This window comes from Pyxicephalus adspersus, chromosome 3 (genome assembly GCF_032062135.1).
Source record: "Pyxicephalus adspersus chromosome 3, UCB_Pads_2.0, whole genome shotgun sequence".
Taxonomy (NCBI): Eukaryota; Metazoa; Chordata; class Amphibia; order Anura; family Pyxicephalidae; genus Pyxicephalus; species Pyxicephalus adspersus.
This window is the reverse complement of record NC_092860.1, coordinates 137130537-137151652: the sequence shown is the minus strand read 5'-3', so window position 1 is coordinate 137151652 and position 21116 is coordinate 137130537. Positions and strand designations below refer to the sequence as shown.

General features: G+C 39.7%; 1 protein-coding gene across 3 annotated transcripts in view; it reads right to left on the bottom strand.

Moving 5' to 3' along the window:
• The window catches only part of SORCS2 (sortilin related VPS10 domain containing receptor 2), a 515645-nt gene extending 494909 nt beyond the window's left edge, over positions 1-20736 (bottom strand). For 2 of the 3 annotated variants that reach the window (XM_072406488.1, XM_072406489.1), the window contains exon 1: positions 20426-20735. In XM_072406488.1, coding sequence (XP_072262589.1) covers positions 20426-20695 — 270 coding nt within the window. In that variant the 5' untranslated portion in view covers positions 20696-20735. Of the gene's footprint in view, positions 1-20425 lie in introns of all 3 variants that reach the window. The other variant, XM_072406487.1, reaches the window with a different exon arrangement.
• Between the last annotated feature and the right edge of the window lie 380 nt (positions 20737-21116).

Here is a 21116-nt window from a genome sequence, read left to right as displayed (position 1 = left end):
TATGTCAGCATTCTGCATATATGTAACAACTATTTTCAACAGGCACTTTTATACCAAGTAATGAGATTATGTCTGGACACTGTTACTGATAGCAGAAAGCTTTTTAAATGAGATTTAAAGGATCTGTGCGCATGATGACAGATCTTAAAGAAAGATTCAGAAAGGAAAAAAATTGTCTGTAAATGTGCATCATATTGGATTATTTTTACATGAGAGGTCTTTGTTATAAAATGAGCCATATAAATAACAATAATTTCACATTTTCCGATACTGAATGTTGCTTTAACATGAACATATGATGACTTAACTGAAGGTAGTTAATGCATATTTGTTTCCATTACACCTAGGGAGCTGGTAGTACACCCTTCAGGATCAGGTAACCTTAAATATATTGCATCTGCAACATTTTGTATCAAGTTTAAAATGGCTTTGTCCCAACTAAAGCTGTTTCTGCAAAACATCAAGTAAATGTTTACACTGATTGCCACCTCTGCTACTTAATTCTGACCCATTGAGGAGAAATGGTTGGATGAGGTTTTCAATTCAAGCAATTTAGGGAGTGTTGTATCCCTGGTCTCCTGCAGTTTTCAATGGTTCCTTTTGTTGACCTTCACATTATAATAGTGGTGTGAGTTTAGAGGGAGGAATCAGTAATAGCTGTATTGTGACCACCAAGAGTTGGTTTCCCAGCAGTCTTCGAGGGTCCAGTTCTCTGCAATTGAGCTTGTGTCGAGGGGCACAGCTTGTCAGTAATAAACATCCACCATCCATGCATGGGCTTTCCCTTTATTAGGTGGCAAGCTCTTTGTAAAAAGGATCCACGGTGCTCATCTGATATTGCTCATCCTCCCATGGACACACTTTTTGCCAAGATGAAAACAGACTTCAATATGCCTCCCTTGTTTTTATATGCCTACCTTTATTTAATGTATATTTGAAAACCCCCTAAATAAAAAATGTAAAAAAGGATCCAATTATTAAAAAAAATAAACATCCCATCCTTGCACATTTCTATAACCTTCTATGAAGGTCTTGCCAACAGAAATGTGGTAGGAGCAGAAACAGGAAGACACGTCTTAGCACTATGAGGTTTAAGCACATTAAAGTCTTAAAAGTTTATTGCACACATTGTGGGCATTTCAGTTTCCCAAAATCTAATATGCCAAACTTTTCCCGATGCATGCCAGCCCCTAACTGCAACTGCATATTGCAAATACAGGTTCTCAATCACTTTGATGAACCAATAGAGAGCTGTGTTCTTTACAAGCCAGATGTCATCCTCCAATAGCATGGAATATATATGTCATGATACTCATAAATACAATCTGCTAAATTTGTAACTATAAATGATTTTTTTTTTGTTTGTCAGTCAACAGCCCTTTGCTTTATATTCATCTCCAAGTAAAATGTCCCAGTCACTCCTCACGAATACATCTGCCTAACTAGTTATAAACTTATTAAGCCACTGGACATTTTTTCCTTTAGCTTTCATCAACACCCAATATGTCAAAACATAGGTGAAAATATAGGTCTCCAACTGAAATTATGAAAAATAGTGCCAATAATATCTCCCACTAGGTAGGCAAAAACCTACAGTTTTTACTTAATGAACTGACACTCTTCCTTGTCATTCTGGCTTAAAGTTCTTGTTTATTTCTCTCTTTTGGCATTGTACACACAGTTTTATGACACCTAAAGATATCCCCTCTTTCATTTCCAGAGAAAAGCTTCATTTTCCATCTGACAGCTTTTTTCAGAACCTTTTATAACTTAGTTATACAACTTCTAGCTGTACAAATGCATCAAGACATGCTGACAAACTGCAAGGCATCAACATTTCATTTCTTTTGTCCCAGAATCCAGAGAAATGTCATTCCAGGCGCCTCATTATTAGCAGGCTTTAAAGCTAAACCCCAGGCAGATACAAAAAACAACACTAAATCCAATTATGTAATCATTCATGATGATTAAATTTCTCATTATGTAAAACTTGCCTAAGTACCTGAATCTATTTATTCATAACATATATCTAATAAAACATCCAACAATGTAAGAGTTAAAACTGAACTCCTGGCAGAAAAAAAAGCATGACATTCATGGATCTGCTGTTGGTACACCTAGGAAAGAACAACACAAAGATGAGCAAATTCGTGAAGCTGGGGAAGGGGGGTGCTAAATCACAATGCATTGCATAATTATGGTGAGGATTTAGTATTTTGCAGTTCAGTCTGACAGGGGTGTCTGGATTATAGACATGGCTAAACAGAGTTACAAACCATTTGGAAAGTATGATAGTTTGTAAGAAGTGTGCACTGAGTGTATATCTGAGGTTATGTTCTATGATTGGAGAAAATAATTTAGGCGTGGAGAAGTAATGGATGTTAACATTTTTATCGGGGTTTAAGCTGCAGCTAGGCCCTATTTGTGACCCCTTAAGAAAGTGACTGCTCCTGGAAAAACACAAAGTCAAAATTGTGATCCCCTAGGGCAGGGGTCCGGTGCACTCCCGGTCCACTAGTGGGCCGTGGCTGTTTGACAACTGGGCCGCGAGGGCATGGAGATCAGCAGTCCTCACTCTGTGGTCGGCAGACCCCGCTTGGGGGGCGCCCCGGCCAGAGTCGCAGACCAAGTCCTCCGTATGTATCACTGGCTCAGGGCGGTGGGCGGGTTGTCTCTCTGGACACAACCTGCCAACTCTCTTATCGCAGGCTCAGATGCAATGGGAGAGATGGCAGGTACTGGCATCATGATGTAACTCCTGGCAAAGTTTCGTCCCCTTTGAGTGATACTGTCACGGATAACAGGGAGGGGATGGAAACAGGAAGGTTATACTCAGTACTAGGCCTCCAATCCCTAGGGAAAAGGGAATGGTCACCCCTTGCAGACACCCTAACCTAGCCCTAACTCCTAACAGTATGAGTATCCCCTGATGGTGAGAATACTCATACACAGGAACCTAGGCCGTACTAGCCCTGTATAGCCCTAGGAGTAGTGACTGGCTTGAGACTACTAGTTCCTTCCCTTATGAAAGACCCAGTGTCTCCCTGAGGCCTAGTAAAACAAGAAAAGAACAACAAACACCAAAACACCAAAAGTAATGCAACTTATCTTAATAGCAGATATATAAGCAGGAACTCAGGATGGAACAACAGACCAGCTCTTCACATCCCAGCAGTGAATATCAACCGCATAGCATGAAGTGTGAGGCCAGACTAAATGGAGGAGCAATAATGACCACCAGCTGCACCTGATACAAGGGGAGTGGTCATTACAAACAACAACACAGAAACAAGTAAAAACCAAAGAGACTGTCGGATAACCTCACATGCAGCTTGTCTCACAGATCCTCTAACTTCAGTCACGGAAGGGACCATGACAGATACGGCTACCCGCACACACGTGGTCCTGAGTCCGTACGTTTAGTGGTCCGTATGTCGGAAAAGGTTGGGGACCACTGCCCTAGGGTTTGGAGAGACAAACACTTCAAGAAAGTTTATTGAATATCTACTGTATGTTTGCACCAGACACTAGGAACATTGTTACAGGTTAAACATGCCCAGTCTACTTACCATGTTCTGTTTACTCAACAATAACCAGTTCACTAAAGTTGTGCAGCAATAAGGGAAATATCTGAGTGTCTAAATCCTGATGCAAAAACACCTGTGAAGGTGGTGGAAATGGGGGAAGTGAGGGTAAGGAGGAGGGAAGAGGAGCAGGTAAGAGTGTCCTACTGCCACCATAACAATAACAAGGTGACAGTGCAATGGAGGACGGTGCTCTTATTACTTCTGGGACCTTTCAAAGAAGGTATGGCTGAGAACTCCAACAAGACAAGGTTTTGTGTCAAGCCCCTGGCCTAATTTCTAACCCTACCCAACCAACACAGACGAAGCTTGGAAACTGGCAAGTTAAGTCTCCCAAGCTATTAGAGAGGTTTTTGAGCTGGTTTGTTAGGGTTGTGAACATGTTAGAATTCTTTCACACTTAAAAAGTGACCCATTGGGCTTGACCATTAAAAATGTTCCTGGTTTACCAAAATAAGCCATCCCTTCCACAAGTTCACATATACAGTATCAATTTCAGTTGTGCAGCAGCCTGGAGTTCAGTTTAAAAAAGTTGCATGAAAATCCCTTTGATTCATACCATTATTATCCACTTCTCATGTTCCTTTACAACAGTGTGCACTCTGCCAGAGTAAATATATTACTTTTTAAAATCCATATGGTTGCATTTGTCATATTTCTGTATCTTTTATCTGTCTTTTAGCAGATAAAGAAGTCAATTCTACTGATCGCTTAACAATAGGTCACACTCTTACACTGGTGATTGTGACATATGGAATTAATACAGACTCTGCTTTAAATGTTCAGAATTATTTGATCACATGCAGATAAGGCCTTTGAAATGTTCTGGCAAAATATTTATGACATATGTATTGAGTTTTACTGATTAGGTGTTCCCGCACAGAATCAACATATGCAAAAATACTTAGCCCATGTTTAAAGGAAATGCAAATCACCCAGGCTTCTAAATGACTTTGAAAAATGGTTTTCAGGACGTCATTCCATATGCTATGTCTCTTGATGAAAACCCCTTTTCTGGTCTTTGTTCCTCTCTGATCTTTGAGTTTTCACTCCTCCTTCTTTTGTGTTGTTCATCATCTCTGGAACCTTTTCCCATATCCCCTGACATTCCAAATAAATATTGAAAATTTGGAAATGTTTATTTAAAAATGATCCTTTCAAGGGGACAAAAAAGCGTGATAGAAAACATCCTCCACCATATGATAGAATACCGGGTATAATTCTGATTTTATTAGCTATAATACCTTGTATACTACCAGTTTTATATTCTCTTATCTTTTATACATATATATACCATGTTTCTATCCATCTCTTCATGGGAGTGCCTTTTGTTAGTAGTTTGCCGCTATGTGCAACAAAACCATCTCATTTTATATTACTCACATTTCCTATCCTTATTACTCCCCTATCTATATTAGAGAATAATACTACTGTATTACCAGCCATACAGCAGGCCACTTAAAAAATTTGTTCCACTGCTGTATTTTTTAAAATATCTTCTTTTTTTGCAGTAAAACCCTAGTGTCTCTAGTAAATTTGGACCTAGCCTTGATCGTTGAAATTGTTGTGCTGCTGTCCAGTTTTATACTACTGTATCATCCATGGCTTCTATTACTTAGTAGTTAAACACATCCTGCATTTTTCTATCTATAGCACATTCTGGCCTATTCTTCTGTGTCACCTTTGGTCTTTTAATTCTTGAAACTATGAATTTTCTTTTTTTTGGGGGGGTGGACTTTAAATTTCTCAGCACTGGACATTATAAGAACAGTATTCCATATAAAATATATATTATATACCTAATCTAAAAAAATCAATGTATGTAATTCTAAAACCAAACTAATGCACACTGAGAACACAGAGAACTACTGGCCAATTTCAGCAGGTCAAAGCAGATCTGTTAACATTTAATGAAAAAGCATGTGTCGCTGCAAAACTACTTTAAATTTTTAAAAAAATGAAATTAATCAGATTGGGGTGTTGTTGTTGTATGTAAGCCAAGGTAATTGTAAAAGACAAAAATCAATTCATAGTCATTACTGAAACTGACCTTGAAAATCACACTGTTTAACACCACATACAGCTTTAAGGAATCTCCCCAAACGGTACTTAAAGGACTTGTATATTGTCAATGTTGTCCTTGAAGCTGGGTCAAAAGCCCATTCTAAAAAAGTTTTGCATTGCATTAGTAGTTTGTCTATCAATCCTACTAGTGGCCAGATTTCAACAACAAAATGATGTAATCTCTATAGGTGTCAGTGGAATTGGCCTCAGAGTTCAAGTTCAGAATTTTAAACAAAATTTAGAAGCTCTTAGCAATTTAAACCCAGGTACCCATTTACCCATCACTATGTGAAAATTGTGAATGCTATAATTGAATGAACCTAGCAATTTTACATTTTTAAACATTTGCCTCCATTTTTATGTATGGTAACCCATAACAGCCAATCAGAAGTCGTTTACTTCTCTCTCATCAGCAGAACAAATATTGGCTGTTATAAATGACCTTATTTAGCAAACAAAAACGGCACTCCTAAATAAAGCCACATGCCACTTATTTATTTTTCTGCAATTCTGCAAATATAAAGCAGTCATTTTATACAGTAAACCCCTATATGGATTTGCTGCCATGGGGCAGATTCAAGATAAAAGCCACATAGATGAGTCACTTGCCACCTAGTGGGGGGGCTGGTGTTACTGTATACAGGGTAAATCTGTTGAGTGCTGAATCAGATGAGCTATGGCTTTTATATCATGCTTTCTTGAACTACTCTGGATAATAGGGGAGGAAGAGGGAGCAATGGCTTTATTATACAGAGAGGTCTATGTTGGGGAGGGGGCCTAAGGTACAAACTACTATTCATACATAACATGTGTCTCATGTCAACACTTCTGTATTTAGGACAAAACTAGGTTTCTGCACTTCTTCTTGAGCAAAGAAAAGGCCTTCCCAGTTTTATAATCAGACAGGAGATGGCCAAGGAAGCTTCAGTCTGAGCAATGGTTTTCCGCTCTGTCTTTACAACAGCACAAGAATCTGAATAGAATTCTAATTTTATCTGCTCACACACGCTCTACATATTTGTAAATTGACTAGAATGGTTTTCATATTTCCATACAAACTGCAACTGGTCTCTGAATAGCAATATCTCATCGAATTTGGGTTATTTATTATATTTTGCACCCGGCGTTATGTTTTGATTTTTATAGTAGTATATGCCTCAAGATACAACAAAGAAACAGAAAAAAACCTCCTGGTCTACATCAAATATTTAGACAGCTGTTAACTACCACATAAAAGCAAGTGGCCCGTTTAATTGTGTGCAACTCAGAAGAAAGATGCTTCCACTGAAATTTCATTCAGTGTCCCCAGCTGAGCATGTAACTACAGCAACAGGTCAGCTCTGTTCTTGTATTGACAGAGATATACGAGAAGACAGAGTCTGTATTAACAATTATGCTGATGACGGGAGAGTCCCGAGCGCGAGGACAGAGGATCAACATGTTCAACATGGCAGTAGTGATGTCTCCCATTAATCAAGAGACATGCTGACCCTATCAACCCCAGACGATGAGAGTGGAATAACAAGCATATTGTGCAGTGTCACCAAACTGTCATATAATGGGACGATAAAGCTCAAATCACACCAAAGATTATTTATACAATGATTATATCCTCATCAGTGACTATGTGTGTGCCAAGCTGCAGGAAATAACTGGGCCCAGGACAGAAAATATACAAATTAAGTGCCCAATAGTCTTACAAATTCATGTCTAATCATAGCTTTTTTTTTAATGAATAAGACCAGTGATTTAAGGGAGAGAAAAAAAGTTTTATTCATGGAAAATTAAGGACATTTAAAGAACAGAGAGAATTGCTGATAAGCCTAATAGGTTGGGGAAGCGAGCTGAAATTTTTATATCAGCAAGCCTGCAGTGGATGATATTATACTGCCTTTCAAGATTGAGATAAAAGAAAGCAGCAATTTGGACGGGAATTAGTGCCTTTTCTGACTCACCCAAATCTAAGTTAAATTTTGGTGGGCAGTTGACAACCTGGACACTCATTTATATCCACTAGGCACCCAGGAGTGGTGAGGAGGAGGAGGTACTGACATGTATTCGTGAGCGTTTGCCAAAACACTCTAGGGCAGTTTTTCTCAGTTAGGGTTCTCTTGAACCCAAGGGTTCCTCCAAAGGTTGCAAGGGGGTCCTTGGATTAGGTCAGTTTACCTGACACCAATGGCCTTTTCTGCTACCTGTGATGTTCTTCCCAATGGCCAGCAATGTAAGAGGCATTCCTACTGACCTCCACACTAATGTACTTTGATCTGTGAATATAGTAATTATAGCAGGGCTTCCTCTATACCTGAAAGTTATTTGAATGGATTCCCCCATGGTAATAAGGTCAAGGCACAATGCTCTAGTAAGCAGTTGTTGGGGGGATGTGTTCTGGTTCTTCTGCCAAGGATCATGGGTCATCTGCTGTCCTTCTTAACACTATCAACTGCTTGCTTATGTAGTTGGAAAGGACTTGCTGAAGTTTCCAAATGCTGCTTACAGCTTTTGAAAAACCACAATAGCGCCAACCTCAATGGCTTGCAAAAAGCATTCTCTTTTAAGTCATCAGACCTGAGACAAATCTTAGATCTGCCATCACACCACCCTCAAAAGGCCTTCAAACTGCTTTTGTTCAACATGTCAGTGATATTTTGGGCTTTCAGAGCAGGTTCCAAAATGCTATGATTTCATTTGGATAAAAAGCCTAATTTGTGAAATGTCCAAAACTACCCCCCTTCAAAAAAGAAGCTAAAAGACAGACCTTAAATCAAAGCTTATTGCTAAAAAAAATTAAATGTGTTATTTATACAAATCAGAATACACTACCACACCTTCCTACACCTGCTCAAACCTGAGAATTTGTATCCAAAGATATCACTCATCTGGGTGGGAAGTTGCAGAGATAACACATACCAGCATCATGACACATACAAGATTCTAAAATTAGCAATTGGTATTTTTTGTAACTATTTAAAGCCCAACTTCAATTAAATAATGTATCAAAACAAATTTATATCTTGCATTTCTGATTCTTTAAAAATCTGAGTAGAAAAGCCTTTCCCATGCCTGCAAACTGTAAAAAAGAATCCTTAATCTCTGGGGGAAAGCAGTGACCTATTTTCAGAGGTCTGATACATCCAATGCTGAGTTCTCCAATCAGTAAGGAGCATGAGCTTTGCTGATGGTGGAGCTAAAGGTCTGATTCAGCAAGAAGCATGTCAGACCTTTGCAGAGAGGCCACTACTTCCCCAAGAGAGCAAGAGTCTCACTCTTCTAGCAGAGAATTGAACTGAAGCATTATTACACAGACATCTATACTGGTCTTCCTTTAGTCCCCATCAGTAGGTTTTGATTTTTCCTGACATTACACAGGCAGTAAAGTCTCTGTACCTGTCCCCCCTCCCTCTTTGTTTCAAGTATTTTCCATTCACTAAGCCCTTTTAGGAACATTTTGTTAACATAAATGGAGATGGGAGCTGCATTTAGGAATAATGCACATGAGAATCATAGGATAATACTATGATGTAGTCTGGAAATGGAGAATAGCATCCTCTACACCAGGGGTGTCCAATGCCAGACCTCAAGGGCTACATTCAAGCCAGGATTCTGTCTAACCAGAGTAATTTTCTCTTTGTCAACCACACATTTACTATATGTTAGAGAAATACTAAAAATGTGTACAGATCCTTGCCCCCCCCCCCCTGATTGTAATTGAGGATTCCTGAAAAAATCAGTAAAAGTTAACTTGAAGATCTATGAATTTGAAAAAGCATCACCTCCCTCCCAAAGCCCCGAAAGTAGAAGAGCATGCTGGAATTTAAAGTATCTTATATCACAGGCACGAGTGGTGAATGTGAACCAAGCTGTCAGGTAAAAAGCAGCGAGTCTCGAACAAGAATCCAAAATGATATGCAAATCTTGGCTACTTTTCTAATAATAGTCAACCTTACCATGCCCCTCCACCCTGCAGCCTTGCTAACCAACGGAGAGTTTTGGAATCCAGGTGGAACCGAGCTCAACCTTTACAGGAAAAGCAAAGATTTGCATACAAATCCAACTGCCTGCATTTCTGCTTATCTTGTGGTTTTTGGTAACCTTTTCTTTTACATTTTTTCCTAATCTTTAATTAGTTTTACCGCGCCGTTTTGGCATACTTTTATAAAAAGAAGAATTGAAATATTTGAAAGTTGTTATGTCAGATATACACCTTTCTGCCATAAATACTGGTTTTGTCCATGCAAAATACTGTAGGTCCTATTTAACATTGGAAACCTGTGCTCCTGTATCTTCTAGGGCAGCGGTTGCTAACCGGTGGTCCGCAAGAAAATTTTGGTGGTCCACAGCTTCGGCTGGTGCACTCCAGAGCGGGGTCAGGAGAAGGACCGTGCTGGGAGGGCGCACTGGCCAGAGTGGCGGACCATGTCCCCCATACGGCTCCCGGAAGTGGGCAGTTTGGGTTTTGTGGTTCAACCTGAAGTCTCTTCCCCTTTGAGTGACACCCGGCTCTGGACCGCGCATGCACAGTAAATTTAGTGGTCTGTTGGCTCAAAATTGTTGGTGACCACTGTTCTAGTAGCAGAATATTTTGCAATGTCTGTTTTGTCAAAAAAATAAATTCCTGGCTCCTGGGGGCTTTTTGTTGGCCACATTGTATGGCAGATTTAGAGCTCAGCTCTGTGTGCACAGGTGCTGCACACATAGCCAGCCGCTGGAGACAGTGGGCCTGATTTAATAAAGCTCTTCAAGGGTGGAGAGGATACACTTTCATCAGTGAAGCTGGGTGATTCAGCAAACCTGCAATGGATCTGGTACATGATTAAAAACATTTGCTAACAAAAAGAAAATGACTTTTATGAAATTCTTTCCAGGGATCACCCAGCTTCACTGCCGAAAGTGTATCCTCTCCAGCCTTGGAGAGCTTTAATAAATCAGGCCCAATGTTACTTCTGCGTATGCACATAATCAGTGGCCACCCAATAGTCGAAGAGGAATTCCGTCTTCACAGAAGTCTGCTGCGGAGTTGGTGCCTTCTGAGGATGCAGAAATGACAGGTCTTGGTCTTGTTGCAGGAAGGCTGAACACCGGCATGTGCCATATTGGAATGCTATGAATATTTGCTGATTATGGCAAAAGCGCACCATCCACCAACTAGTTTAGTTCCGCTTTAAGTGCAGCAGAAAAATAATCTGGTCTCCTCCACTGCCAGACATAGCTCTGTTGTGCAGTTCCGTGTAAAAATCTCATAATTATATGAACAAAAACACAAGCCTTTCAGCAGGTAAAACAGCTCCCTTATTTGTATTTCATCTGTGTATCTAACACTTTGCATTTCAGCTTCAAACAATTTTCAAACAATTTTCAGCTACCGTTGAACTACAACCCCCAGCCTACTCTCATCATTTAGATGTAAGAAGGTAGATTCACAGCATGTGATTGCCTCTAAATTCTCAAAACGCGGCACAGCAAGCCGGTTTATTTTAGTTCCTAAATGATCGGCTTTGATCTAAGTACTCAGCGCTGCCTGCTTTTTACCACCAACACTTTCTAAAATGATAAAAAGGAAATACATGAAAACGCGGACACAATTAAACTTTGTGTAATCGGTTTGTCAGCTGAAGGAATTACATTTCCTAGCAAAACAAATGCTGCTTTGGATGAGATCACGCTGAACTTAGTGGGGGAAAAAAATCAATCTGCTAAAATTAGAATAGAGATGTAATCCCTGTCTTGAAAGATGTGGTCATGTGACTCTCTCAATCATTAGCTTTGGGTCAGCCTAATTAATGGCCACTTTATTCTGTATGAGCTCTGTAGGCCAACAAAAGCGTGACTAGTGCAGGGTGTCAAATGGACTGAAACGTTTATTTAGCTGGAGCTGTTCCTATCTGCATAATGCCGCTTGACGGTTTTCCCATCAGCCTTCCATATGCCTCCATTTAACCCTATCTAGGCAGTGCTGGAAAACATTGTAAATGTTTGGGCTTGTTATGACAGTAAATTGAAACTTTAAGCACCCTGGTCTTGAAGGGTTTAAAAGGAGATCCTTTTATACCAAGGCTTCCTCCTATTGCCAACGCTGTCATGTGTTGCTCGAACCATGCTTTTTGGATGGGTCCTCCACATAAATCCATTCACCAAAAACTTTTTTTCTTTTCTATAGTCCACATTAAATTAGTTCAACTCTCAAGTATTATATGAGGGTCATATGATTTATTTAGTACATAGTTGGGTGTTATTGTTATTATTACTATTTCACAGTATTTATATAGGACCAACATATTACGTAGGGCTTTACAAAGTCCATAGTCATGTCACTAGCTGTCCTCAAAGGAGCTCCTAATCTAATGTCCCTACCATAGTCTTGTATCATTAATACAGCATAAAGTCAATTGGGGGGAAGCCAATTATCCTAACTGTATGTTTTTGGAAAACATCAGAAATGTTTAAGCCTGTTATGACAAAGAACTGAAACTTAAAGCACCCTGGTCTTGAAGGGAATAAAAAGAGTTTTTGGCTCATTCTTATTTTGGACATACCAAAGGAAGGTACACTTTAGCTCAAAAGATGGAGGCAAATGACACACCCAGCCACACCTAAATTTGGCAAAATGGTTGGTTAATGACAAGGGGCTTTTTCACAACTAGGCTTCCTTTTATATTAGCTTTACAAAATGACAAATGGAATCATTTAGGATGAAAGTTTCAGTGCATAAAAACGCTTTATAATGACTAAATAATAAATTAATATAAAGAATCTAAAAACAGGGGCAACTGAAGACAGATGAACATGGGAACTTGGAACTGAATGAGGGGCACTGGGAGGTATGACAATACAACATACCCCAATGTAAATCAGGAAGGGTGTTGTGACACATTGGAGCATACATGGATAAGCATGAATGGGTTATCAATCATATTAACTACATATTACTAATATATACCACCAGAACATCAGATCAGAAGGTGCCCATGATCCTAGCTGCCAAATCTGCCTGTTTGATGACACTAAAGACTTTGCATGCCTGAGATTTACTTTCAACTGTCCATGATCACGAAAGGGATGTCTAATGGAGGTGGAAAGTAGCAGTCAGTTGTTGGAAGGAGGTCATGAAAATATGGTACAGCAAGCATGATTAAATGTGAACGTTACACCAATCAGGTAATTAGGACTATGATAACTTCTAGTATGAAAAAGTCCACAATTTCCCTTTAAAGCCCATCTCCTGGTTGTGGGATTCAAAAGGCCAATTATTTTTTGGGATTTGGATAGAACGAGGAAAACTTTGTCTGTGTCGAATTAAATCTCGTTATTTATCCTGGTGACGATTGAGAAAGAAGGTGCTGAAAAGTCTTCCAATATGCACTGATATGTGTTTGCATTCTAAAAACTGTCCCATTGGGTTTCTCTAGTCCTTGGCTCTTCACTCCAAGTGTACTAGCCTGGTTTATGATTTCAAAAATGTGGTTATTTCATATCATTATGTAGGTAATATCACCACCTCTGTGACTGTTCATGCCACCACCTTCTGCTAATGTGCTGTTCTTATTTCTTCTATTAAACTGTTTTCCCCATTTACCAGAAAATTCAATAAAAAAATTTAAATTAAAAAAAAGTGTCCAATTGGGGAAGATTCCTTTCACTTTTCCAAGGGCACAATAGGAAGTAGAAGGATCTCTAGAGATTTTTATGAAGCTAATACAAAGGCTATAAGAAAAACATTAGATTTTTGTTGTTGGAAAGGATCTTTCATGATCCTTTCCAATGACAAAAGACTGACCGATTCATGAATGAGTGCTGTCGATACAGGGGCATTCTGTTCTATGGAGAGGGGAAGGGGGAGAACAATGGAGCGGCACCCCACTGTGATCTCTGCCCTTCACTTGTATTACGATGGTTGTTGTATGAGGATCTGCCATGAAGGATTCATGAATGATGTTGGACAAGCGTTGCACACGCCAGACCCATCCGATAATGGCCCCGAAGCGATAATCAGACGAGAATCATCTGACGTGTGTTCGTAGCCTAATTCTGATAGGTTGCAGAGTTACAGTAGTAGCCATAAATATACAAAATCAATAAAGAAATATTTTCAATCAAATTATAGGTCAATGAAGAAATCCATCAAATAGCCAAAAGCCATAAAAGGCAGAAAAGGATCACTTACATCAGTGTTTTTCAACCGCTGTTCCGCGGCACACTAGTGTGCCTTGAGAGATCTTCGGGTGTACCGTGGGAAATTATCCAATTTCAATTAATTGGTCCCAAAATGATTTATTTACAGCAAAAAAATTGTCTTCATTTGTCTATACCAGCGATGTATAGTGATAGGCAGAACCAAAAAAAACTCTTCCACTAGATGGCAGCAGGTAGCTAATTTACGTGTCTGACTTTCTGGTGGTGTTCCGTGGGATTTTTCTAATTGTAAAATATGTGCCGCGACTAAGAAAGGTTGGGAAAAACTGACTTACATAACATAAACATGAATTTGTATTTAGTAAAACAAAAAACAGGTTTTAAGTGTCAACCAGGGTTCCTCCAGAGGTTGCTGGGAGTTCCTTAAGCAATCAGCAATTTGTGCTTTTTTGAGTTTAATTATCATTGTTACTATCTGTAGGGGTGACATTCTTCCTAATGATCAGCAATGTAGAAGACATTCTTCCCTCTGACCACTACACTGACGTACTGTGAGATGTGTATATGGTAAATATAAGGCCTGAAAGGTATTTCAAGGGTTCCCCCGTGTTAACAATATTGAGATTGAGTTACATAGTACCCATATCTACCAATCAGCAATCTCTAATCTGATCAAGGCAACCGGATTGTTATAGGTGACTTCACTTTGCTTCTCATTGCTGTATTGCATAAGTAAGTTTATCTCAAACATCTCCAGTTCCAATATGATTCCTAAGTGTATATTTTATGATTTTTAATCTATGTTAAGATTACCATAAATATCAATTGACTTTTTATTTATGGACCTTTTGCCCTGATTGGTAAAAACAAGTATAACGAGCCATTATAAAACAAATCCATTGAATGAACAGAGCCATTCATATCATCCTTCCTCAGCCCTTTGTTTGGACAAGGAGTCAGCAGTATGAGATTTTATGGCTGATATGAAATTTTTGGGTTTCCCTAGAGGAGAACCTCAGGGGTAACAGTCAGAAATGTTTTGCTTGTAGGAAATGAATTGCAGAATGTTCCATTAAGTACAGCAGATGTTCCGGAAGTGAGTTGAGATTTGGTTCTTCTCCTCCTTTACGGTGAAGTTGTCAGTCTGGGCTCCAGGGAAGAAAACCCTGACAGGGCTGTTTAAAAAAGTATACAGGATTAAGTGGTGTTACTTCTCCAACCAATCAGAAATCTGTCTAATTGTCCTAACTGATAAAAGTGAAATGTGATTGGTTGTCATAGGTTGGTATATTCTGCACATTACTGCAAAAGTTAGGAAGATGGCAGAGAATTGTTAGAGATATTGGAATAAGTACAACCATTCTGTTTAATGAATTAATCAGCAAATGTGTCTTGTGGGTGCTGATGTAGTTATATCTGTATTACTTCTTCCTACAACTTCCTAGTACACATCTGCCGTGGCATTAGGGCACATGACCCAACACTGGAATGGCACAGCTGTGATATAAATAATCAGATAAAATCTTTGTGCTATAAATAACAGCAACGAAATTCCTGACATCATTTTTTGCAGCATAAAAGGGAGAAAGAAATGCTGTTCAAAAACACTTGATTTTTTTCTGATTTTTTTCCCCTTTTTTTCTTCTGCTATGGAGACATTTACAGAAGAACCCTGCTGTGATTAAATATAAAAAAAAAGAGAATTGTTGATATAATTACTAAGGCTTCTGCAGCAAAGAACTAAAAAATTGTATTTCATCATGGGAGATCAGTCAGATGTGACATGCTGGGAAGAAATAGATGTGCACAGGACTACAAATCCAAATGGAAACACCATTTTATATCTCTTATTAATGACATTTGGGGAAGGGGTAGCAGTGCATTTTACAGTATGGTGGCAGTGTATTTTATACTGGCAATTGTTTATGATGGCAAGTGTAATGTTATCCAAATAAACATTTACTCTACAGCAACCTTTCCTTACTTTTCTAACATAAGGGAACCCCTGCTATAATTATTATATCTACAGCTCACAATATATTAATGTGGTGATCAGTGGGAAGAATGCCTCTTGTATAGTTGGCCATACGGAAGAATGTCACCCTTACAAATGACCAAAAAGATTATTGGTGTCAGTTAAACTGACCCGAGAGACCCCTTTGCAATCTATGGGGAAACCCTAGTTGAGTTTGGATTTGCATTTCTATTACTGCAACATGTGAGAAAACAAACCTCTACCACTGTTCGGATTTATAAAACATAATACAAACATAGTTACCAAATATAAATATTAGGCATGGATACAACACTGAATTACAGCCAGGTCTAAAGCTGAATCGCAGGAAATCCATAAAGGCAATACATATATGGGAGCTGTTCTCCTGAGTGGACATTGTAAAGAGAAGCAGAAGAGAGTGGATCTCTCTGTCATTCTCTCTCTTTCCATCAGCCTGTTTCTTGTTAGCACAGAAGTACTACACCATACCTGACTGGCACCTAGTGCTGCTTCCCCTGCAGCCAGTGTATGCTTTACTGTACGGTAACTGCAAAATGCTGACATAGTCAAATGAATTTTACAAATGCCTTTTTATGTTTACTTGTATTTCAGCTTTACATAAAAGTTTTTCTTTGAAATGTATCATTACCTACAAATAAAAGACTCAGCAATTCCTGTTTTTTCTCTAATATTTTGCCAGGAGCTCCTGACATTACTGTGTTGTCACTGGTGGCTTCTTCCTCATAATGGATCACGTGCTGATCCATTTACTCTTCACATATAATCTGCTGAAAGAATATTATTCAGTCCATGGGATAGCTCATAGATCTGCTGTTTAGTTACAGAATGCTGGGGGTTGTGGTTCCTCAGCAGTTACAAACCTGTCAAGAAATGTTTAATTAATTACTGAAATAAGACTATTCTCTCTGAAGACATGTTGCAAATGGAGCTGTTGTCACCAGGAAGTGTAGTCACGTGTGTATAAACTTTGAGCTAGCAAAATAATTATGCAGAGTGAATTTCCTGGGACATCTCTGCACCTCAGCAGCCCCTGCAGTGAATGAATACTCTATGGGCCTCATTTAATAAAGCTCTCCAATACACTTTCATCAGTGAAGCTGGGAGATCCAGCAAATCTGATATGGATCAGTTGCAGGATTTAGAAAACTTGCTAGAAAAGTGCAAATGACTTTGAAGAAATCCATTCCAGGTTTGCTGGATCACCCAGCTTCACTGATCAAAGTGTATCCTCTCCAGCCTTCATAAATCAGGCTCTATATGCCAGTTATCTCCATACAGGATTCAGTTAAACAGCATGTTGATCAGCAGACACAAACAATACAAGAGCCTCCAAATCTGCATTCTTCATTCCCATTCACAGACAGCCTTATTCACATTCTGCTCATTCGTCATCTAACACTAAAACCTGCACAATGTGAATCTCACATTCACTATCTAGCAGTCCATATCCAGAATGTAAATTGCTCTCAATCCCAAAATATGCATAGGTATATCAAAGGTAACGGCTGAACTTTGATGTCCACATACCATCCCTAAAAACATCTGCATGTGTCCCAGGCTCTACAGATGGGCAAACATACATCTATGTGACAGCTGTCAGAAGAGATTCACCGCATCAGAGCAACAATACAGAACACATACCAAAATGCAAACCCTGAAGAATCTTTAAAGCCCTGACATCTTTTAGTTGGGATTGGAAAGGCAAGGGTTAAAATCATTCTTTGCTGTCTGTTCCACTTTGGGGGAGATTAACCCTCATTTCCTTTCCTGATTATGGGAGAAGTAATGAGAAATCTCTTATAGACAGCTGTCACCAGAACAATTTTCCATATGGAAAGATCTCCTTTCTATTTGTGTAAATTTTTGGTTTTCTCATACTTATTTTGTTTCAGTGACAGCGATCAGAGTGGGTGGCTCTGTCCATTGAGGATACAGACAGTAATAAACAATGAAAAGGTAATCGTCATAAATATTATGAATAATATATATATAAACAAAAAATACAGAAATTCAGATATTTCAAGCTTTTCACTAACATGATCATGCAATATGTATTTGTTCAATACATATACATTGCATTATATGTGCCAAGCCTAAATATCACACAGCACAGCAACAAGTATGCAGTTCTAATATCTGGAAAGTGTCAATTTTAAAACATTTATCAATTCCTAGAAGATGAGATCCTCTGCATTTTAATTACTGATAAACAAATTATTCATGGTTAAAAGCAGGTCCATGATCCAGAAAATGCAGAGGCTGTTATTCAAGTTAACGCTCTACTGTAACACTGAGTCCACTTCCTTTCCTAGTTGGTGTTAGCATTCAGTTAGCATTCAGTTTATCAGGATCAACAACCCTCAACATTGACTGGTCACTATATAACGTCATGCAAACCAAAATAAGGAAACATTAAAACAATAAAAGCTGATTATTGGCAAGTAAGTGAGCTCTGAGTTTGTTCAAGGCTCACCTGTAGCACAGGTTCTCTCTATTCTTTGCATTAGTATAGACTTTAGGGGTACTGTACTAGAAAAGCATTCACAGAACAATAACTGTAAACAGTACAAATATAGGGAAAACATAGGACACTCAAAGTGAAATGAACACTCAAAGAATATCTGATGTGCAAATTAAATGGTTGCTAACATAGGTGATTCATTTGGAGAATTCTAGTTTCCCTGTCTTCATATTGACCCTCCAGCTTCAATACTTTATTAATACCCTGAAGCATGCATGCACATAGGAAATCCTGATCTGCCTTCTTGTTCCGAATCAGCGACTTGGAAACTATTAAAGCTTGAGGGTCATTGTAACTGGAAAGGTATCAAGCAGGAGAGGTCAGCAATGGTGGTCAATGAATCTTTTTTATGGCAGGTTTACTATTGTTCAGTAGTGGTACACCCATCTGTCATGGCACTAGCTCTGAATGACATTTGCCCTATGACCTTGTGATCTGGAGACAAATAGCACATCACTGCAACAGATGTCAAGGATAGGTACTAGTGGACATAAGAAACCAGTACTATTAGATCTAGTGGTAGACAGAGGATACCAGTACAAGTAAGCCTATTGCTGCACAACAGACACAAGTCCCAGTTGACCTACTGGTGGACAGAAAACACCAGTACCATAAGACTTACTGAAGGGCAGAAGACCTATTGGTGGACAAAGACACCAGTTCCAATAAACTTACTGATTTACAGAGAACACTAGTACCAGCAGACCTCCTGGTTGACAAAGGTAACCAGTACCAGTAGACTTCCTGGTGGACAAAGGACACCCGTACCAGTAGACCTACTGGTGGACAGAGGACACCAGTACCGGCAGACATCCTGGTGGACAGAGGACACCAGTACCAGTAGACCTACTGGTGGACAGAGGACACCAGTACCAGTAGACCTACTGGTGGACAAAGGACACCAGTACCAGTAGACCTACTGGTAGACAGAGGACACCAGTACCAGTAGACCTACTGGTGGACAGATGACAACAGTACTAGTAGACCTACTGGTGGACAGGGGACACCAGTACCAGTGGACTTACTGGTGGACAAAAGACACCAGTACCAGTAGACTTCCTGGTGGACAGAGGACATCAGTACCAGTAGACCTACTGGTGGACAGAGGACACCAGTACCAGTAGACCTACTGGTGGAAAAGGACACCAGTACCAGTAGACCTACTGGTAGACAGAGGACACCAGTACCAGTAGACCTACTGGTGGACAGATGACAACAGTACTAGTAGACCTACTGGTGGACAGGGGACACCAGTACCAGTGGACTTACTGGTGGACAAAAGACACAAGTACCAGCAGACCTACTGGTGGACAAGGGACACTAATACCAGTAGACCTACTGGTGGAAAAAGACACTAGTACCAGTAGACCTTTTGGTAGGCAGAAGACACCAGTACCAGTAAACCTACTGGTGGACAGAAGACACCAATACCAGTAAACCTACTGGTGGACAGAAGACACCAATATCAAAAGACCTACTTTTGGACAAAGACACCAGTACCAATAGACCTACTCGGAGGCAGAAAACACCACTACCAGTGGACCTACTAGTAAGCAAAAGACACCAGTACCAGTAAACCTACTGGTGGACAAAAGACACCAATATCAAAGGACCTACTTTTGGACAGAAGACACCAGTACCAGAAGAACTATTGGTAGACACAATACATCAGTACCAGTAGACTTACTGGCTGGCATAGTACACAGAACATCTTCAACAGGACAACATACAAGCAATTATAAAGTTAACAAACAAGCAGCACAGTGTATAACTCCAATCATGGCACCAATTCCCAATGGTTCTAGACATTTTCATCCTCACACTTCTCCATACCAACATTCATCAGTTTGACAGCTGTCAAAAAACAATTGCTGGCATCATCACCATAGGAGCAGACACCTAAAAATGAAACCACAAAGCATCAGAACCAAGTTTTAGAGTCAGGGAGTAGAAGTGGAATAAAAGTGGGCACATAACTTGCATGCTGCCACCATGATACCCCAAATGACTGATTGCAAGAAGATGTTTATTGAAGGCATCATGTGACAGGTGAGTTATTGGCAGCTTAATTCCAATGCACAGAAACATTGATAAGAGTGGGTCACTCACACTGCTGTTCTCCCCGGTCCAGTGCACCATTGCTTGGTTGTGGGAAGCGTCTCCCTTGAGTACAAACGAAGTGCTGAGCATTGAGATGTGATCTCTGGATGTAGCCCTCCCAAAGCGACCAGTAGCATCCTCAGTAACCCTCCGATCCCCTCTGCCCTGTAGATCCCGGGCACTCCGGCTCACCCAGGCAGTGCCCTGCACCAGCAGGGACAGACTGGTCAAGCAGAGGATGCCCATAGGGGGTGCAAGAAGTGGCCCCCTTAGTGCCATGCTCTTCTTCTGATGCTGCTAGTGACAGGCTGGGGATGTGTATGCTGAGATAGATAGATACTCATAGAGGGAGGGATTGCAAACAAAGCAAAGGGATTTTTTTCCTCCTTACATTGGGCAACATTGAGATTTCAGAACTGGAACTGTCACTGGGAGAAGGATGCTAGCGCCATCTGCCGGACACTTTGTAAAAGGCATGTCACCCAGATTTGACACTTAGGATAGCAGAACTTCAGCCTAAAAACAGGACAGGGTTTTATTACTCTTACCACAACTTAATAAATTTACTGCTCTCTGTTAGAGAAATATGTACAAACCCTGACCCTTCAGGAATAGTGGTAGCTCAGAGTTAATTCTGATTGAGATCACAGATTAGAATTCAGAATATATTATTATTATTATTATTATTAACAGGATTTAT